Raw genomic sequence first — 22,389 nt, 5'->3', positions numbered from 1 at the left:
TCCTGGACAAAAGTGCACACAGTTTCAGCCACAGAGATTTGTACGACTGCTACCTGGGCATCCTTGCATTCTTTTGCGAGCTGAGGCATTACTAGCTGGATACTCATGCCAGAGAGGATGCCTTTAGTCAAGATGTTCTTATGGTTAGAGTCCCACTCAGTTTAAGTGCTTTGATGCATCACTCACTTCTGGTCTGGTGGACAATATGGAGAAAGAAAGTTGTCTTACCTGCTAATTTTCTTTCCTTGAGTCCTACCAGACCAGTCCAAAATCCTATCTACTTAATTGCAAGAGTACTTATTCGAAGTTTAATTCACAGTAATTATATTGGATTGCTCAAGTTGAATACGATTTGGTTCAGTTCTTGGTTTGATTTCTGGCAGAGGTTCTCCAATCCCCACCTATTGGGAAATTCAGGGGGTTCATTAGCTTTATTACAGATAATATTGAAAGAAGGGGGAAACAGGTTGCACAGTGCCTTTCGCAGGAAAGTACGTTGAATCCTTTTTTCTCTGTCTCCATCTACAGGTAGAGGGGCACACCCATACATCTGGACTGGTCCAGTAGGAGTCAAGGAAATAAAGTTAGCAGGTAAGACAAATATCTCCGTAAGTTGCATTGAATTAAATAAAAAAAGGAAAATAGATATTTGCCAATGGATATCTGCTAACCATTGGCCAAATGACTAATTCTAGAAAATAACTTGCCTAAGCTTTCCCCCACCTACTCTAAATATAAAAAACACAGCAGGAAAAAACAAAATACCATAAAACCAATGGCACCAATTATGATTCCAGTTAACACTGTACCTCTCAAATCAAAGAAAACTTTATGAGGGAATAACATCTCTTCTATGACAGTCCTAGTATAATCATAATATCTTGAAAAATCTTACAGCTGAATTTACGTAGTTCTCTTCTACTAGTATGTTTCGGGCACTGTTGTTAATATGTTTGAAGCGATCTGGTCCAAGCAGAATACCTCCATACCAGCGGGAGACTATCACCATGACATTGCGTGCATCCAAAATCTGCTCCAGTAAAAAAAAAGTGATAAAAAGTATTACTATACAGGATAAAGATTCAAACTTCATGAATCCCACACCATTCACAAGTACCACCAAGGGCCATTCTGCAGGTGCTGAACAAGCCTTAAGTAATGATAGACATGCAGTGTGCACTGATACAATCTAACTGTGAAGAAATAAAGACATGCAGTAATATCCCATTTCAGAGTGGCAGAAACCTGACAGTAGCCTTCATTTGGCTCCATGTAGTGATGCATGATTTCCAACCACAATAGACACATGCACAAACCTACAAAAGAGTAAGCCAGTACTAATCACTGAAAATTTTTTCATAAAAGGGTTAAATAGTGCAGAAATACCATTATCAGTTCACTATTTTTTTTTTAAACAGAAGACTTAATCTTCCTGCTTTGGCCATGGTTACGTGAACGTGCCTTAGTGGGAAAGGGGTGACAGAAATTAACCCGCTCATGTTGTACAGATTCTCAGTCTCAGAAAAAAGAAAACCAAGAAGGGCCCCGCCTTCAGTTCATGGCTCATACTTTCCATTTGATCCTAAGCTAGAAGTCACTACATTTAAACAATCATCTCATGTCAATCTCCTAGAAAAAGGAGATGATCCACTGTACATTATACTGCTATCCCAAACTTTATACTACTGTGTGTGTGGAAAACATTTAGATATCTGCTAACCATTGGCCAAATGACTAGTTATACAAAATAACTCGCTAAAGCTTTCCCCCACCTACTCCAAAGCACTACATGGATGCAGCTCATTGACTAATGACACTGAAGGGGAAATTCTATAACTTGGCATCTCAAAATAGGAATGCTGATGCCACACGCTGAGAGAAAATTACTTATGATGAATACCAAGGAAAAAAATTAGGTCTTACCTAATAATCTTCTTTTATTTATTCACAACAGGTCAGTCCTGACTTGGGGGTTATGCTCACCTACTAGCAGGTGGAGAAACAGGGAACGTCAGGGCTCTGCCATATAGACTACTATGCAGGTGCTCCTGATCAAAATTCTGAAAACCAAGCAGTGAAAAGCCACACAGGAAGAAATTCACATCTCCTGCATCCAGCTAAATGAACAATTTAACATGAAATAGACAAAATTAGGTCTTACCTACTAATTTTGTTTTAGGCCCTCCAGACTGGTCAAAATACTTGGGTTATGCACTCCTACCAGCAGATGGAGACTGAGAACCACCTGACTGACTGAGACTTGTATAAGACCCCATGCAATCCCAGCCAGCCAGCAAGCAAGTATTTCTATAACAAAGCAGATAATGTAGAACCACCCAAGACTGTACCAGTGATACCCACTGCAAGCATTTTTTCATGCTTCCCATATTCAGACAATTTAAGAATTTTTTTGAACAACCACAGCAACCAACAACAATTAAATTAAGAGCAACTGCATACAACAGACTGCAAAACCATTTTGCATCCAAGATGACCCTGTAAGGACAAGAACAAATACAATAAACACCTTTGACACTTGGAACTCTCTTCCATGTCTCTTAACACTCTCCAATTCAGGGCAAGCTTTTGACCATTCTGGAGGGCCTCAAGGAAAGAAAATTAGCATGTAAGACCTAATTCTCCTTCCTTAGTGGCCCACCAGACTGATCAAGACACTTGGATAGTACCAAAGCAGTAACCTCAAGGGCAGGACCCCCTCAGACAAGAAGTCACCAAAGCAGAACCAAACTCAAATCCTATGTAGCCCGCACATAGTATTTCATAAAGGAATGCAAGTACAACCAAACTACCGCCTGACAAATATCTGTGGCAGAATGAGACTGTATTCCGCTCGTGACATTGTGACCCCTCTCGTGGAATGTGCTTTGAGAGCCTCTGGCACCAACTGTCCATCAAGCAAATAGGCTAATTCAATCACTTCCTTAATCCATCTTGCAATGGTCACTTTAGAAGCCACCACTCCCTTCTTGGGACCACCAAATAGCACAAATAAGTGATCCAATCATCAAAATTCCTCTGTATGTTTCAAATATTCAAGCAAGACCCTCTTTACGTTGAGCATTGACAAATGCCACTGCTCCCTGTCTCCTGCCAAATCACCTAAGACCAGGAAGGAAATGAACCGATTCACATGAAATGCCACCATCACCTTGGGGAGAAAGGGAGGAACCAAGTGCAAGGTAACTTTCCCCCTCAAGAACACCAAGTAGAGCTCTAGATAAGACAGATCTGAAACTCTGAAATTCTGTGTGCCAATGAAATTGCAACCAGAAAAAAACGCCTTTAACGTAAGGTCCTTCCAAGAACAGGTTGCTATGCCTAATTAGTACCAACAAAACAAGGTTAAGGTCCCACTGAGGAACAACTGGCCAGCGTGGCAGATGAACAAGCTTTGACACCCTACCCCCTCAAAAATGTACTACTTCTGGCAAGGAAGCCAATGACTTTCCTCATACGAGGCACCTGAAATAGTCTAAGGCTGACACCTGTACCTTCAGGGAAGACAAGGCCAGACTTATCCAAACCATCCTGAAGGAAATCCAAGATCGCCGCCAAAAAAGCCTGCAATGGCTGGAAACCTCTCTCTCTTGGTACTATTCTTTGAAGACTTGCCAAACGTGCACGTAGGCCAAGGAAGTAGAGCACTTTCAATACTGCAACAGGATACCAATCACCTTGGAGGAGTGACACCCCTTTTATAACTGCATCGTTCAAGAGCATTGCCGTAAGCAAGAATGGAGATGGGTCTAGCATTTGGATAGACCCCTGCTCAAGAGGTCTTTCACTTCTTGTAGATGGAGAGGTTGACTGACTGTCCAGCACATCAGGTCCCCATATCAGGGTCTGCAAGGCCAATCGGGAGCCATCAGCACCACAGACCTGGGGTGCACCTTGATACGTTGGATCACTCGGCCCACTAGCAGACACGTAGGAAACATATATAACAGAACTTGAGCCAGCCATACCAGGGCATCTATGCCCTCCGATCATGGATCTTTCCAGCATCTGAAGAAACGGGGTACCTGTGCACTGGTGGCCATAACCATCAGAACCAACATTGCCCACCCAAACAAAGAACTACTTTGTCAAAAACATCACAGGCCAACGTCCATTCACTTGGATCCAAGGTGTTTCTGCTGAGAAAATCGGCTTGAACGTGGTTGACTCCTGCCATGTGAGCTGCCAACAAATCCAGTAGGTAACTTCAGCCGACATGAACAAAGGACTCTGACTGCTTTGCCTACGAGCTGCTGCTGAAACACCAACAGAGTGAGCCGAATCAACAGGCTGGACACCAGGATGATCGACAATCGAGCTTCTTCCATCATCCAAAGACCTTGAGCTACCTGACCGAGGCAGTGAGCCCTCCAGCCCTTGAGGCTGGCATCCATAGTCACCACTGTTCATTCTGATGTCTCAAGACCCTTGTCCAAATCCTGATGTTGAGGGAAACTATAAGGGAGCACATATTTACTATGGCCCATGATACCCCTTCAAGAGTGGCTGCCATCAAGCCCAGAATCTGCAGGAAATACCTCATTGGAGAGGTCTTGAATGAAAGGAACCCATAAACCTGTGCCTGCAACTTAAGAATCCTCTCTGTTGGTAAAAACATTCAACCTAATGACGTGTCAAAACACCTCCCCAGATATTCGAGAATCTGGGACAAGGAGAGATGACTCATGGCTGGAGTCACCACCCAGCCCAGATACTCTTGAAAACTAACTACACAAGCCATGATCCACACACTCTCCTGAAAGGACCACCCAAATCAACCAATTGTCCAGACAAGGATGAACAAGAATACTTTCTTTGTGAAGAATTGCAGCTACAACTACCATGACCTTGGAAAAGGTGCAGGGAGCTGTCATGAACCTGAAAGGCAGCGCACAAAACTAAAAATGTGCCCCAAGACAATACAACACAGGAACTGCAGATGACCTTGGCGAACCGGAATATGAAGATAAGCTTCTGCGAGGTCAAGGGAATTAAGAAACTCCCTTCGCTGAACCGCTAAGATCACTGACTGCAAGGTTTCCATGTGAAATCAGGGCATCTTGAAAGCCCTGCGCCACCATGAAATAAACAGAATAACTTCCTATGTCTTTTTCTTCTCACGGGACAGGCACGATGGTGCCTAGACAATGCAAGTGGTCTACCATGACCATGACTGACCCCACCTTCAGATGAGACTGGCAAGGAGAATGGACAAAGATCTGGCAGAGGATGCTCAAACTCTAAGGAATAACCGTCACAAATGATTTCTAAAACCTACTGATCTTAGGTAATCTGGGTCCACCTCTGGTAAAACTCTCTTAACTGGGCTCCAACTACCACCAGAAGTAGGAGCCAGACACCTTCATTGAGAATTGTACCTGGACTGGGAGCTCCTGAACCAGACTCCCAACCTCCATGGAAGGCTTACATTCTCTGAAAGAAATGGCCAGAAAGTAAGGGACTTTAGAGTCTCCAAACCTTTCAGCAGCTTATCCAATTCTTCCCTGAAAAGCATAGCTCCTTGGAACAGGAGGGTACAAGGTTTGAACTTAGAAGCAGCCCAGCCATGAAGGCAGAGGGCCCTCCAAGCCAAGACAACCAGGGCCATATTTTTTGCTGAAGCCCTCTGCAGATCATAAAGAACATCTGTTAAAAAGGAAGACCCCATTTCAATCTTAGCTACATCCATGTCCATATCCCCAGGATCAGAAGCAGGTCCAACCAACACTATTTCTGCCCATCAGAAGAACACTGTAACCACCAGGCTTCCACAAATGGATGGCTGAAACACCAGTGTGGAAAGATAAAAACTCCTTCCTTCCATCCCTCCCCCCAGTCTTCTTATTGAAGTTTCAAAGAAATAAAAATACACAATCATCAACTTCCTTTTAACAGGGCCTCCATTTTCTGATTCTGCGGGTCCTTGAGGGCCGCACCCCCACCCCCTGGAATTGTTGTTTTCTTAGTTACTGTCATAACTAAGGCATCCACCATAAGAGGCTGAAAAGAATTTGTGTCGCTTGTCAGAATAGGGTAAAACTTAGCCATTGCCTGCACCACCTTACACAGAGTATCGGGCAATGCCCAATCCATATGAACCATGTCCCTGACATCCTGGTTCATCAGGAAGGACTTAGGTAGCTGCCTAATGCCCTTAACAAACAGATCTACCTTCTTAATAGACCCTTCCACTGTGACATCATCCTCAAATTTGAACATGGAGGACACCTGAGCAATGAACTCAAGAGAGTTCCTCTCTGTGAAACATTCCAACCACAGAAGAATCTTCCCTGGAGAGAAGACCCTCTTCATTTCCATAGAAAAAGTGCCCTCCTGCTCCTCCTGGTCACTTAAATCTTTGTCAAAGCTCCTAGGAGACAGATCTTCAAACTTAGCTTCCCAAACCACTGTAGGCTGTTTAGACAGAGAAGGACCTGAAGGGACAGAAAGTAGCTGAGAAGGAAGAAGCCCTCCCTGTGAGAGGACTCAACTTCCAAGCTTGGAAAAGGGCCCAGATAAATTCTGGAAGAAGCACCGAGCCACTGACATTCCCAGAAGAGGCTTCTCTGGCGATAACTGGGGAGGCACATCTGAACAGCAGCCTGAATCCAAATTAGCGGGAACCGCCTATGAGGGACTGACTTTAGCAGCCGTTGGTGCCACTGCTAAACTCCCGGCCCTGTCTTTAGGTGCCACATCCTTACTCGCCAAACCTGTTGATTTTGAATCCCCACAAAGCTTGCATTGTGCTCCAGGCATCTCCACCAACTGGCAGCCACACATGCGGCACACAGCAAAGTTTATCTACGCTCATCACACGGTGCTCATCAGGCTGTGGGGACTCTACTAACTGGCTGAAGAGGAGGAGGGAGGAAGGCAAAGACTGCTAGCACTGCTCACCAAGGCAGCCTCTCCCTCAGCTCGAGGCTCCTTGTCAGCAACAGACACATCTGCTCTTATTTTGTTTTTTTAATCAAGGTTATGGCAGAAGATGCAGCAGCTAAGGCACAAGCGGTCCTCATTTCCAAAGGGAGTGAAGCAGGAGGGTAAGGACCTGGCCACCTATGTGTAGCACCCCAACAGGAAAAAGTGTCCCCCACAGACCACACCCCTGAAGCCATGAAGGATGATCACGGTACAGTCTTTTCTTTTATTTATTAATTGTAACTAGCCCCCCCCCCCCAAAACCGAACCTCATAAATAGCAATACTCCCAGTAACCCCACCCAGGTCTATCATACAGGCTGCACATCCACCATCTGATGGGAGACTGAGAACGACTGGCTAGGTGGGATTACAAAGGGGTCTTATACAAGTCTCAGAGTCAGGTATTCTCAGTCTCCATCTGCTGGTAGGAGTGCATAACCCAAGAGTCTTGATCAGACTGATGGGCTGCTAAAGAAGAAACTTTGTTTTAAATATTAGTTAACCACATTTTGAACAAAGAAACTTAGTAAACCAGAGTCAGTAACAAGACTAAAAAAAATAAAATCATCAGATAAGGTCTAATTTTTCCTCTCTTTTGATAACATGGATCAATCTGGACTTGAGAAATAAAGAAAAGTAGTTCTTAAGTTGGAAGGGACCAAGACACCCCTGACAAAAGAAATTGCCTGTGACTCAGCAAAAGAAGTAGCCATCTTAGAATGGGCTTTGAGGTCCAACTGAGGCTGTCTTCCTTGAAGAATGTAAACTAAAGAAATGGAATCCGTGAACCAATGAGCAACAGTGGCTTTAAAAACATGTTTACCCTTCTTGGACCCTGAAAAAAGAGGACAAAATGATAAGAATACCAGAAAGTATTGGTGACTGCTAAGTACTGTAAAAGCACTCTTCACGCATCAAGCTGCCGTAAAATATTGAAGGATGCACAAGTTTTACCGCTTGTAGAAAACGAACATCATCTGGATGTGATGCTAAGAAACAGGACTGGTCTTAGGCAGGGGCGATCGGTGCGATCGCACAGGGCCTTGTGCTCACAGGGGCCTGCAGCGCACGGCTGGTTGCTTCCTGTTGCGTGCATTTGCGATCGCCAATGCGATCTGATCAAACTCCACCTCCTCCACATCCCTCTCAGATCTCTCCCACTGCAGCGCCACACAATTTCTGCCAGACTGCCACCATCTTGTCTGACTCTTGACTGTGCCTCCGCTGCACATATGAAGTTCTGCGTGCCGTGGTGCCACACATGCAACCCAGATTTGGCCGTGCACCACACTGCCACTGGCTGCATCACCACCTGACACCCTGTCCATGACCCCTCCCCACTCCCCCGCCGACCGCCATGGTGATATGTTTCTGCTGACTGCGGCTGCCTGCTCTGCTGGTGCATAAGCACTGCAGGCAGGCAGCCAGGCCCAGGCACATGTATTGGTAACAGTCGGTAGGTCCTCCAGAAGAATGACTCCCTGCGGCACCACCCACCTGGTCCGCTGCCACCGGAAGAAACGTCTGTCTGCCACGCTGCCCGCCCACCCCCTGATGTATGTAACATCCTTCCTCAACCTCAAGGGCGAACCGCGGCAGAGAGTTCCAGCCTGAGCTTGGCACTTAGTGACTTGACAGCATCAACATCACTCAGCAGAAGAGTCCTGACTCCTGAGCTGACAGAGACTGAATCGAGTTTAGAAGACAGAAGAACTAAGAGTAAGTACTACTACAGTCTACTTTACTAGACTAGTGTTCTAATGTGGGTGGTTGGGGGGGGGGGGGAAACGGAAGAACACATAATAATTACAGAGTAGCTTGAGTTATCTGCAGCAGGGCCCATAAGAATAAATAACTCGAGCTAACCTTTAGTAAAAGACCCCCTGAGTCTCTCATGTATGAAAATTTAAGTATCATATCCTTAATTTTGGGGGCACTACTGAATTCAGAAGGGTTTCCAAAATTTGTACAAATCTTTCTTCTCTCCTATTTATTTATTTATTTATTTATGGTTCGCTTATATCCCACATTTTCCCACTCATGCAGGCACAATGTGGCTTACAAAAAGTTAAGTAAAATTACAAAATAGGAAATTAAGAAAAGTATACAAGGAGTAGACAGGAGGAACAGCATCTAACAGGGTGAATCTAAGCAGGGTGAGGGTCAGGGTCAAGGGAGGGTGCATCAGTCAGCGGTGTAAAGTGGGGAGTAAGTCTTAGCAAAGAAGTAGGTCTTCAACAACTTCTTGAAGAGGGTGTGGTCTGCTTGAGTTTTAAGGTGTTGTGGGAGAGCATTCCAGTGTTTAGGACTCCAATAGTGGAAGGACGAGGCGAAGACCTTCTTGTACTTGACACCCTTACAGTTCGGGAAGTGTAGATGGAGATAGAACTGAGCAGCAGGATTGGCATTCCTGGGCGGAAGGTCGATCAAGGGATGCATATAATCCGGGGCAGCCCCATAGATGATTTTATGGGTCAAGGAGCAGAGCTTAAAGGCAATGCGTTCCTGTACAGGCAGCCAATGCAATTTGAAGCGCAAGGGTTCGGCGTGTGCAAAGCATCGTTCTCTTAGGATGAGTACATGACAATGTATAAGACAACAAAAGTGCCCCTTCAAAATGATATGCCCCCATGAAATCGTTGTTTAAAGGTTAACAGGGTCTCCGGTGATCACGTGGAGGTTCACTTACTCAGTGCCAGGACGTCTCCTGGTATACCCACCAACTATCAGCACCTGCTTTATCTCTCATCCTCATCCCGCTCCCAGCTACTGACTGACTCCGAATCACTTTTAATGAACCCCACAACAGACGTCAACAGGTAGTCAGCAACCACACAAAATGAAGGGAGGAGGTTGGGGTGAGGGGTCATGAGGGATCTTCTTGTTTGGTTGGTTTATCAGTCTTCAAATCAAGTCCCAGGATCACTGAAGTGGAACTGGAATATATAGTTTTAGTTTTGTCTTTAAAGGGAATCTATACACTTACTTGACATCTTTTTGGCTACTTGGGGATCTCTGGTGTTGCCTCTCTGGTTTGGTGGGTTACAGTAATGGGGGAATTTTAAAGTACTTTGTCCACATACCTGGATCTTTTCTTAGTTAACTAGTAAGAAAGGCCCGTTTCTGAAACAAATGAAACGGGCGCTAGCAAGGTTTTCCTCGGAGTGTGTATGTTTGGGAGAGTGTGTACGAGAGTGACTCTGAGAGAGAGAGAGAGTGAATGTGTGAGTGTGTGTGTGTCTTTTTGTTTTTTGTGTGTGTGTGTTTGTTTTGTGGCGGGAGGGTGGTGGTTGTGAGGGGCGTTTGAATGAGTGTCTGTGTGTGTTTGTGATACAGGTCCAGTTCAATAAGTTTTAAAATACAGGTATTCGAAATAGAAAGGATTTGGATTTTACCCCCTTAAGAAAGAGAAGGCCAAGTAAATCCCTTGGCTGCTGGAGAACTTTGGCATTCAGGTACAAAGGGGGGTGGCAGTGAATCCCAGAGGCCAGGGCATTGCAGAGTTTGAGCTGGGACTCGGGAGAAGGGAGTTTGTTTGTGTGCCCAGAGCACCGCAACGTCTCGCTGGAGGAGGGGCGAGGAGGTGCATGAGAAGGGATCAGGGCGAGCGAGCAGCTCCCTCTCCTGTGCTGTGAAGTAACGTCACGGGTGTTTCTGAACTCACTTTTACTACCTCCATCCCATTTGCTTTCTCCTCCTCCTCTGGTCTTTCGTTTTCGCTGCTGTGCTTCCCTCCTCCCAAATGTGTGATATCCTCCGGGCTGGGAGCTCCTGTCAAAGGCAAATGAAACCTGGCAGTGTGAGATGAGGCTGGGAGGGAGCCTTTAGTAGGGAGCATTTGCCACGCAGCTTTGTCCCTGGTTACAAAGGATGGGGGAGGAAGTGGATGTCTGCTTTGCTGAGGAGAAAGGTTACCTTTTTTGGTTCTGGAAGTGACTTCATGAAAAGGAGCGCCCCTGTGTGCAATTTAGCAGAGTATTTTTCCGCTAGAGTGTGTGTGCTTTTTTTGTGGTTGTGTGTGCCGCTCGGGCCCAGCAGCAACGAACAGCTGATTCCCTCTGGCTCCTCTGTGTTTCCAAACTGCCTCCCCGACCCCAACGCCGCTTCTAAAATGTCCGTTCCGTTGCGACTTGGGAGGGGGCGTGGTGTTGCGTCGAGGGCGTCAGAGGACTAACTTCCATGTGTGCTAGGACTTGGGGGGTGAGGATGCGTCTCTCTGTTCCGCCCTCAGAACCTGTAAGAATGTACGGAGGTCGGCCATGACATCATCACTGACGTCATCACGGTCGACGCGAGGGCGTGACAGAGAGACATAGTAAGTAGAGAGGCTTCACCACCATGAAGTTACGAACCCTTCACTGAAGTGGGTGGAGCTTGGGGGCTTCATTCGAACGTTGGGGTTGCGAATTATGTCCGGATGGGGCGTGGCTGAGGGCGGGTGTATGAGTGACAGTGAGAGTGAGTGGGGCTGACAGGCTACAACAGTACAGGGCTTCAGTGTTTCCCTGCCACACTGTGAGCTTCAGAATTGGAGGTGAGAATTATTTATATACATAATTATTTTTCCTTTATTCTTTGTTATGAGAATTGGAGCTCCTAATTGTTTGCAGTGGACTTGAACTGAATAATTTCTGGGGGGATATTCATTGCTTAATATTAGGTTTCCTATGAGAACATTGTGCTTATTTCAATCACTTTTCTGTACAAATTTTGCTTCATTTGTCTTTATTTGAAAATTCATAAATAAAATGTTTTCTAAAAATTTAATAATCCTGTCAATGGGAGTGGAGCTGGAGTGGGTGGAGCTAAGGTGGGTGGAGCTAGGTATGGTAGGGCTAGGATGGAGCCCCACCAAAATGGTCTGCACAAGGCCCCCGCACATGCTAAGACCGGCCCTGCTAAGAAAGAGTGTTCCCTGAATCAGGCTAGAACTGTTACTTGTCTCTTTAAAGAATTTAGAGCTAAGCCTTTCTTTACCTTCTAGCAAAAATGCTAGAATATGGGTAAGAGAAGCATGAAATGGAGCAATATTCCACTCCAAACACCATAATTCAAAAGTTCTCCACACCCAAGCCGCAAAAGTGGAACTCTTCCTTGCTTTCTTTCGGAACTTTGACATTTCAAGAGACAAGCCATAAGACCAAAGTGGGACAGATCCTCCATAGGGATGGGATCTCGGGTCAGCAGACCTTAGAGAGTCAGAATATGAATGGGAAGGAGGGGTCTATCTGAAGAAGGATTAGGTCCGTGTACCAGGGTCTTCTTGGCCAGTCTGGTGCAACTAGAATCACTCACCCTGGATAACAAGTACTCACCGAAAGCTGCACAAGTGTTGTTGTAGAATTTTAGCTCTAAAGATGCTCTTAGGATGCTGAAGCACAGCCTGAAATACCCCAAGATAATACCCCAATTAAGCCTCTCTTTTTTTTTTCCTTCTGGAGACAGGAGAATTAAAGCGGCAGATAGATGTGAAATAGGAGGAGGAACCTGGCACCATCAGGTATACATACAATGACTTTAAAAGCAGAAGCCTAAATCCCCCAGCTCAAATAAGCCCAAAATAAGCTAGGAGCTGGCATCAAGAATCAGACACAGAACTGCTACCACTTGCTGGGATAGAGAGAATAATGATCAGGAGCACCTGCACAGTAGCCTATGTGACAGAGCTCTGATGTTCTCTTCATTATCCACGTGCTGATAGGCGAGCATAACCCACAAGTCTGGACTGATCCATGTGAAAAAAAGAAAATGCCATTATAGAATACTAGTGTAGACCTAAATTGGCATGTTTCCATTTATTGCAACTGACTATGCGCTGGGCTTTTGTTGATACTCTGTACCCCTAAAGTACACTTTCTAATACCCAAATACACAAGATTTAACTGGTTCAGAACACTGCTGTTAAACTTATTTACAACAAAAGAAATACAATCATGCTACCTCAGGTCTTATGGCTGAACACTGGCTTCCAGTTTTGTATAGGATCCCTTACAAATTTCTTGTCCTCAGCCATTAGATTCAATTACCTCTCTGTCCAACTTTTCTGGCTTCCCTTCTTATCCTATATTCAACTAGTAAGGTTCTTCGCTTATCTCCCCCTCAAATCACAAGTCAGGAACCTTAGAATACAGTTAGATTCAACACTTACTCTGATTTCCCAAATCCAAGCAACCTTCAAGAGCTGCTTCTACTATTTACGACAGCTATGCTGCCTCTCTCCTTACATCGAGAAGGTAAATCTTATCCCAGTTGTGCATGGCAGGGTAACATCAAGACTGGATTACTGAAATGCACTATACAATGGTCTGACTACAAAGGGCCTGCACCAGGCTCCAGTTGATTCAGAATGCAGCAGCAAGACTCATAAAAGGTTGCAAGCGACGTGACCACATGACACCATTTTTGCAAAAACTTCATTGGCTACCAGTACAATACAGGGCTAAATTTAAAACTCTATGTCTGATCTTCAAGGCCCTGAAAGGAAATGGCCCCGAGTATCTGAAGAATAGGATGATCCTCCACACACCGCCAAGGACACTAAGGTCCTCCCAAGGACTTTCACTAACTACACCCTCTCCAAAAGACATTACACGATGCGATACCCACAAGTGAGCCTTCTCCGGAGTAGCCCCCACACTCTGGAATGCATTGCCTGAAAGGCTCCACTTAACACAATATCTGTACTTCAGGAAGCAGGTGAAAGCTTGGCTCTTCAACCAAGCCTTTAATGGAAGAAGTAACTAACTTGTTAGTCTCACTCAAACACACAAGGATTGACTGCCCTAACTTGACATTTCGTCCTTTAGATTGTAAGCTCCTCTGAGCAGGGATTGTCCTTCTTTGTTAAATTGTATAGCGCTGCGTAACCCTAGTAGTGCTTTAGAAATGTTAAGTAGTAGTAGTAGATTGACTCGGGCTGCACATACTGCAGCGGGACATGTTTATCCACTCCCACCCTAGCTGAGATGATATTTAACCATCTCTCTGATCTCATGTGCAACCTTCTTCAAATCAGTCACCTTACTTTCTAATTCTTCCTACTTTCTTACTCATCTATATATTACAACTTTGCCTTATCCTTCACTACCAATTATAATGTTCTATTACGTATTGTGTAGTCATTGCAAGTAGTATACCATGCCATACTTTGTATTGTTACTTGAATATTTCTACTGCTGTAATTGCCTATTGCTCATGTTTGATCTGTTCTTACTGTACACCGCCTTGAGGGAATTCCTTCAAAAAGGCAGTAAATAAATCCAAATAAATAAATAAAATAAGAATAAATCTAATCACATCTCTTATCTGTCCTTTCTTTACAGAAGGTGCATTTGGATACCCACAGAACTTCATGCTTCAGTGTAGTAGTTCCTAACCTGTGGAATATGCTTTGTCTTCACCTTTGAGAATAGCAAAGGAAGGTTCAAGCCAATCACAATTGAACGCATATTTATCCCTGGCTTTCCCAAATGCATCCCGGGAATAATTTCTTAGGCCCCATTTCATGTTTTTTTAAGACCGGTGTCCCTGGTTACATGCGATTCCTTCCTTCTGTGTTTTCCTTTCCCCCTTTTCCTGATATTTAAATTGAACCTTCCCCTCCCCTGTTTTTCTTTTGTGTATGTCTGCTTTTACTGTCAGATTGCTATTTTTTTATGTTTTATCAAGTTTCCCCTTCCCATATATTTTAGTTACTTTGTAAACCACTTAGATTTTTGTTATATATGCAGAATATCAAATAAATTAGATCTGGACTTAGACAGACATGACCATTTACACGAGGTCAATATAAGGCATAAATGGACACACCTAAGTGTGTGTCATGCAACACACATAATTTATAGTATTCTGTTATGTGTGTCAGTTGTAGACACACCCATGCCCCCTTTGTAGTTATAGGCTAAGACACCTTATAGAATAGCACATAGTGCAATTACACACATAAGTGACAACTGTCTTGACACTACTAGCACCCAGTTATAGAACTGCCCTGTGAATAATTTTCTTCTAATCAGTTATTTCCATAAATAAATAATGGCAAAACACATTATCCTTCTTTCTCATTCTTCTGTTGTGCACAGTGTGTATGCTGTAAGCCCCGTCGAGCAGGGACTGTCCTTCTTTGTTAAACTGTACAGCGCTGCGTAACCCTAGTAGCGCTCTAGAAATGTTAAGTAGTAGTAGTATTTAATATAATTTGTCTAGAAGCACAATTATTCTGAGGCTAAAGAACTTGAGCTTTTAAACCATGATACTGCCAAAACCTTCATGATTTACCACAATAAACAAAGTATTTTCATATTTAAGAGCCACTGGAATAGTGCACTAAACTTTCCAGTTTCTAAAATCACTGAATCTTTAACAATGGACTAATGAGAACTAACAAATAGGGCGACCATATTTCCTAAGTCTCAAAACAACACATCCTAACCACTTCCATCTCCACTCCATGGGCTCTCCCCACCAGTACTCAGATCATCCTCTCTCCTCTCTACCATGTTACTTTTTACTTCTCCTCAGGCTTTCCCGTAACCCAATCTACCTCCTTCCCCTAGGTCACAGGCTCTCTCTGTCTCCTGCCATTGCCCTTCAAGCTTTCCCTCCATCTGCTATATGCATTTGTCAAACTCCCTTTCTCTGTGCTTATCTACTGTTGCCATCACACTCTCTTCCCCCCTGCCACCATTCATCTTTTCTGTCCCCATCCCTTGGGCTTAGCATCCACCCCACCCCCCCAATAATGCCTCCTGTCAATGTTTCTCTCCCTTACCTTTAAACATCCTTCCTCAAGCTCAAATTCCCCACCCTCAACTACTGCCAGTCTTCTGGCTCTCCTTCCCCTGTGCCTCTTGCCACCACTCTTTGAGCTCTCCTATTTGCCTCTTGCTGCTATTTCTTGAGTTTTGCTTCTGCTTCACCAGCTGCTTCCAGCCCTCAGGCATTCCCTCTCTCTCTCACTCCCCCTGCCATACTGTAACAATCCTCAGGCTCTCTATTCCTTTCCTTGACCCTGCTACCTCTTCCTTAGGCACTCTCTCCTATCACTGCTCCTTGGGCTCTCCTCCTTCCTCCCTACTACTTTTCTTCAGGTCTTTCCACCTTTGTCCCCATGTTTCTTTATGGTGCGTTAGTTAGGTTCCTTTCCTCTGTTTGCTGGCAGCTGTTCTTTAGATTCTCCTTATGTCAATCATCAAGCAACTCCCCTTCATTCCCTCCATTCTGCTACTACCTCACTACTCAGCCCGTCTCTCTGCTCTTTCTACCTTGCTGCAGATGTTCTCCTCCCTCCCACAGTGACCGCCACAATGACAGCCTCCACGTGGCCCAGTGATGCTACCAGTCCCACTCCTTGTTTCACCATGGCAATGAGACCGACTAAGTGGCACAATTCACTCCAATGGAAAGATATAGACAAACGAATTAAGTATGTAAGAAGTTTGTGAAAACTGCTTGCCCTGGGATCGGTAGCATGGAATGTTGCCACTATTTGGATTTCTGCCAGGTACTTGTGACCCGGATTGGCAACTGTTGGACACAAGATACTGTGCTAGATGGACCATTGGTCTGACCCAGTATGGCTATGTTCTTATGTTATCTGAGCAAAACAGATAGGTTACTCAGGACAAGTATTTTATTTATTTACTTCTAACCTCCTTATGCTAGAAACCCCACTTACATTCCTTATGACTTTGAGCAAACCACTTAACCTTTTGCTGCCTCAGGTATAAGCTTAGTTTGTAGAATGAAGACAGGGAAATGCCTTCTGTACTTGAATGTAATGCACCCTGAACTATTACTGAAAAGGCATGAAATAAATTTAAATAATACAAAAACACTAGTTTCCTCCAGGCCCAACATAACAACTAGAATTTTGTACAAGTAGTCCAAAACACCGCAGTTAAATTAATCTATGGAGCTAAAAAATATGATAGTGCTTCAATATTTCTTGAAAAGGAGCATTGGCTTCCTATCTTTTACAGGATAATGTTCAAGATTCTTATACCTACCCATCAAATCTTACATTCTGGAATTCCTCCTTTCCTCTACAGCCTTCTAATCCCCTAAGCTCCATCTCATACTCTTCGTTCAGCCCATCAGCATCTTACTTGTCCCTTTTTTGTTACAGATTCACTCACATTCTGCTTGCTCCTCCTGTTTCAGCATCATTGCACAACTTTTTGGAACAGCCTCCATTTAAACTTCTGCTCAGAATTATCATTTAAAAATATAAAACCCTACTTAAAAGCACACTGTTTTACCATAGCATACCCATTCACTCAATCAGAGACAAGATCCTGAACTGCTACACTCTTAATAGGCTTTGCTACCCCATTACAGAATCACCACTATAGTCGTTTTCTTGCACACTCTCTCCTTCTCTTGCATCTTACATTTAATTTTAAATGTATCCTCCACTTTCCCTTTCCTTTTTTATTATTATTATTATAACCTAGGCCTCCTTTTGTTGTCTTCCTTTTCTCCATCCTGTACTTGTTTATATTTTAATGTAAACAGCTTAGGTATTTATATTATTTGCGGTATAACAAATAAATATGAACTATGAACTACCATAGTATGGGCCACCTCTCTGATATTTCATGCAGAATGAAGATCATCCTGTTCCTTTAAACAGGTTCCTCTGTACCTGCATAAGATGAAGGAGACGTCTACCTGCCGCTGTCTCACCATCATCTTCACAATCTTGTAAGAATGTTTGCTTATCTTCACAGTATATCCTGGAAACAAAAACAATAGAATTATAGCGATATGAAAAAATCTCCTCCCCCCTAATGTCCCCTATTATTGCATACATATCACACTGAAATGTTTCTGATCTTTAAACAAATTGATAACTTTGTTCCTTAAATAAAGGACATCATTGTATTTTTTGTTCAATAATATTTATTTTATGAAGTACAAACAAAATACAAAAAGTCAAGTAACAGTGTTGACATTTGAAGCAAAAAAAAAAAAAGAAAAAGAAAAGCAGAAGATAATCACAACAAACAAAAGCAATGAGACTAAACAAGACTGACTAGTATGCTATAGCAGTAGTACAGATCTTAGCAGCAATAAATCAAACAATATATATTCATATTAGCTTGGAACAGCAAGTGATCAGCAACTATGAGGCTCATTTTCAAAGCACACATACGTACAAAGTTACATAGATTACAATGTAACTTTGTAAGTCTACGTGCTTTGAAAATGAGCACCTATGTATGTGATGATTGCAATTTAGTTGTGATAAAATTAAGTACTTGGGGGGGCGGAGCAAGATGGCGGCCGCAACACTCTAACGCGAACTACCTCGAGGAATATTGCTGGAGTTAAGCCTTTCTCAACTGTTTTATTGTTGTTTTAAACAACGCTTTACTTCTTACCTGTTTGCCACGATGCCTCATACCAAGAGAAAGGCTTTTGTTAGAACGGGAGCCCAGCCGGTTCTTACATCGACACCAACCCAGCAAACAATCGAAGGATATCTCGCGAGAACCAGTCAGGCGTTGGGAGCTCCCACTGAGCAATGTGCGCAAGGAGAAGCCATACTCCAGGGACAGGACATATCGTTGTCCCCCCCAACGCGTTCTCCTCCGCCGCAACCGGCAGAGATCAGCTCTAGAGGTGAATCACGGACCCACGAAAGTGGAGGACTGGTATCTCATCTGGGCCCTATAGCTGAAACCTCTCCCGAGGTCCTTCTTCCATCGGAGGCTCAAGCTGCGCCGGTAACACTTGAGGCAATATGGGGGACGCTCCAGACTGTTTTGGCATCAACAAGTAAGATAGAATCTTTAGTAGTAAATGTTCAGACTTTGACCTCTTCTTTTACTACCATGAAAAATGATGTTGCAGATAAGATAAATCATTTATCTGAAGAAAATATTAAGTTGAAGGAAACCACTGTAAAATTAATACAAGACAACACTATGATACATGGGAGATTGGAATATTTTGAGAATTTCAATAGGAAATTAAACCTACGCTTTTTGAATTTCCCCAAGACTCCAATCTACTCACCGCATGAAATTTTTAAAAGATATCTAATAGAAAACTTGAAATTCTCAGAAGATAATATACCTCCGCTGAATAAAATATATTATCTTCCAATGAAAAAAGTTAAGGAAAAAGAAGGTGATATTCAACAGGAGGGAAAAGAACTTAACGTATCAGAACTATTGGAATCTTCCTTGACAGAGTTAACTGAACGCCAAACTCTTCTGGTATCATTTATTTTTCATCAGGATTTGGAAAATGTTAGGAAAATTGCGCTGAGAAACTTACAAACCCCATTTCATGGGAGCAAAATTTGGGTATTTCCAGATGTCACAAAACAGACGCAAGCCAGGAGAAAAGAGTTTTTGGCACTTCGATCTGCAACATTGGCTCTAGGAGCCTCCTTCAACCTGAATTACCCATGTAAATGCAACATCAAATATCTTGGGGTTAAATACGTTTTCTTAAATCCTGAACATTTAAAACAGTTCATTGCTCAAAAAAAGATAATTTAATACATGTTGTGACTAACAGGTATAATTTGCCTTAAGTAATAGATTTAAAGAGACATAATGTAAAAACTGGTTTCATTTGGCTAAGCCTTTCTATTAGTGATTTTGCTGTATTGTTTTTTTCTTAATTTGAATCTCATCTCCTGAGTAACTGCTTAACCCCCCACCTTATGGTGGTCTAATATAAGTGATACAATTTTTGCTTTAATATATTATGCTTATATTATTAATATGTACTACTTTACCTACTCAAGATTTAAATGCTTGTGAAAAAATTGAAATTGATAAATAAAAGAATTAAAAAAAAAAAAAATTAAGTACTTGAGTAAATTCTTATAAAGGAGTTCATATGTTTTGATTGAGCCTTTCTTCTCAGCAGCAATACGCTCAAATTTGGCCATCAAACAAACTGTATTCCACCAATTCATATATTCCACAGAGGACAAGTTCTTCCAGCTTTGTAACATAGATCTATAATGACCATAAAAATTAGTATTATTAACAGTTTGGCTCTACCAAGTGGAGGAGTAACCTAGTGGTTAGTGCAATGAACTTTGGTCCTGGGGAACTGGGTTTGATTCCCACTGCAGCTCCCTGTGGCTCTGGGCATGTCACGTAACCCTCTACTGACCTAGGTACAAATAAGTACCTGTATATACTATGTAAACCACTTTGAATGTGGTTGCAAAAACCACAGAAAGGCAGTATATCAAGTTCCCTTCCCCTACTTTCATCCTATTTTGTTTTTAGACCCATGAAGTCTAGTATTATAACAGCAAAAGACAAAGTCTGATATTTTTGGTACAGATCTGAATATGTTCCACACAAGTTTCCAAAACTTTTGAAGCTGTGAACAACTATATAACATGTGTTGCAAGTTACCACAGGCATTATTACATGACCAACATTTGTCACTAGTGGACATCTTCAATTTAAACAGTCTATATGGTGTCCATAATGCCCTGTGTAAAAAGAAATATACAGATTGTGTAACAAAAGCTACGATTGTATAATAGAAGCTGAGCTCAGGGTTTTTACTGAGGACAACCATACTCTTGCCATGTTTCTCTTGTAAAAGATGATTCAAAATCTTTTTCCAAGGCCGACTCTGATCCAGTTGATTTTGCAGAATTTGTTTGCTGTAGTATCTTATACCTTTTCAGGCTTCACCTTGTTTGTGTGTAATTAGTTTGCAAAGGGATAAACAATCTGGTTCTTTTGAGTCCAAAGGGGTGGAGATTAGAGCAGATAATAGGCAGAGCCGTAGTAGTAGCCATTTATAGTACTGGTTTTTAAGGATTTTATACTTGGCACAGACAGTATCAAATGGTATTCATGAAGGCCCTTCTAATAGTTGACCAACATAACAAATACCCGCTTTTTGCTAGAACCTCCAATCAAGAGGGCTGCCTTGTATTTTGAACTGATCAGTAAACCAGATTGGTGCATACATGGTCTTAGACCAACACATTTGAACACATTTTTCAATCTCTTGGAAAATCATTTTCATAGAGCTTAATAATGCACTGTTTTTAAGTACTTTAGTAGCATTCATGAAAGGAAAGTACTGTAAAGTAGAGAAATGTGTTTGCTCTGTATCAAACTGTAACCAGGAGATGGTAGGAGTGTGACTTGATTCATCTATTAGCCAGCAAGAACCCTGTCTCATTAAGAAAGCAACATGATTTTCGAAGAAACTAGTAAAATTAATACCACCATATTTTTTAAGTGTTTTTCAGTCTTTTTAGTGTAATGTGAGGGAATCTGTTATTCCACAAGAATTCAGCGAGTAGACTTACCATTTTCTTATACGTTTTACGATATAAAGCACTGACAGCACAGTAAGAGTATAGTTGATCCCCCTCTTGATTCCATGAATGTTAGGGTCATTTCTTATGGCTACCAAAAGAGGTTCCAGTACAATATTGAACAGTAATGGGGAAATATGACAGCCTAGTCTGGTTTCTCTTGTTGGGTGAAATGGCTTCAATAGCGTGTTATTAATTCTGATTCTGGTTGTAGGAAATAAAGTATTTTAACCATTTCAATACAGATGTCATTGAAACCAAACTGTTTCATAGATTGAAATATAAAAGGCCATTCAACACTGTTGAATGCCTTTTCAGCATTTAAAGCAATGGCCACAAAAGGTTCAGATGATTGGCTAGCAGGTTGAACAACATTAGTGAAAAGCCTCGTATTGTTGCTGGATAATTAACCAATCATAAAACCATTTTGATCTGATCCAATTATTTTACATAATACTGTTTGCAACCTAAATACTAGTATTTTCACTTTAATTTTTGCATCTATATTAATCAGCGAGAGAGGCCTGTAGTTCTGAATGAGGAAAAGATCCTTTCCAGGTTTATGTAATTCGATGATGTTGATTTCTGTAAAGGACCTAGCCACTTGCCCAGACTCAATTAGGAAATGAAAAAACGAAAGCAAGTGAAGGAGCAACATGGATTGGAAAGCAGAGTAAAATACAACTGGCAGGCCATCTGGACCTTGAGTCTTATGCTTGGCCATATCCTTTGTGGTACAAATTAATGTCTTCTTTGGTAATAGGTTTCATAAAAAGGGCATTATCCTCTTCTGAAAGGGTCAGATGTATTTGGTTGCTCAATTTAATCTCTGATGTCGAGTACATTCAGAAGCCTACAGCTGTTTGTGAAAATCCTGACATCTATTCAAGACATCTGTAGTAAGAATACTGCAGTCTTCACTTTTAACAGTAGTAATATCAGATCTTTCAGTTTTGAATTTTACATGCTTTACGGTTGAGGAGGTGGTTATAGGAATATCTCATATTTTGCGGGCGAAAAAAATCACTGCACTGTTTTAAAATATCATCTTTATAATTTTGGGAATAAGGCAGGGACTTTGCTCGCTCGAATGACTAAGTCATGGGAAGGGCATTGGAATATCTTACA

At 42.5% G+C, this 22,389-nt stretch overlaps 1 protein-coding gene across 1 annotated transcript in view; it reads right to left on the bottom strand.

Annotated features, from left to right (window-relative positions):
* The window catches only part of IMPACT (impact RWD domain protein), a 114,198-nt gene that overhangs the window by 6,138 nt on the left and 85,671 nt on the right, over positions 1–22,389 (bottom strand). Inside the window, exons 9-10 of the mRNA XM_030213660.1 lie at positions 17,590–17,680; positions 896–1,030 (exon numbers count right to left, since the gene is read on the bottom strand). Coding sequence (XP_030069520.1) covers positions 896–1,030; positions 17,590–17,680 — 226 coding nt within the window. The remainder of the gene's footprint in view (positions 1–895; positions 1,031–17,589; positions 17,681–22,389) is intronic.

This window comes from Microcaecilia unicolor, chromosome 1 (genome assembly GCF_901765095.1).
Source record: "Microcaecilia unicolor chromosome 1, aMicUni1.1, whole genome shotgun sequence".
In the NCBI taxonomy this organism is placed as follows: domain Eukaryota; kingdom Metazoa; phylum Chordata; class Amphibia; order Gymnophiona; family Siphonopidae; genus Microcaecilia; species Microcaecilia unicolor.
The sequence above is the reverse complement of the archived record's forward strand: the minus strand, read 5'-3'. Positions and strand labels throughout refer to the sequence as shown.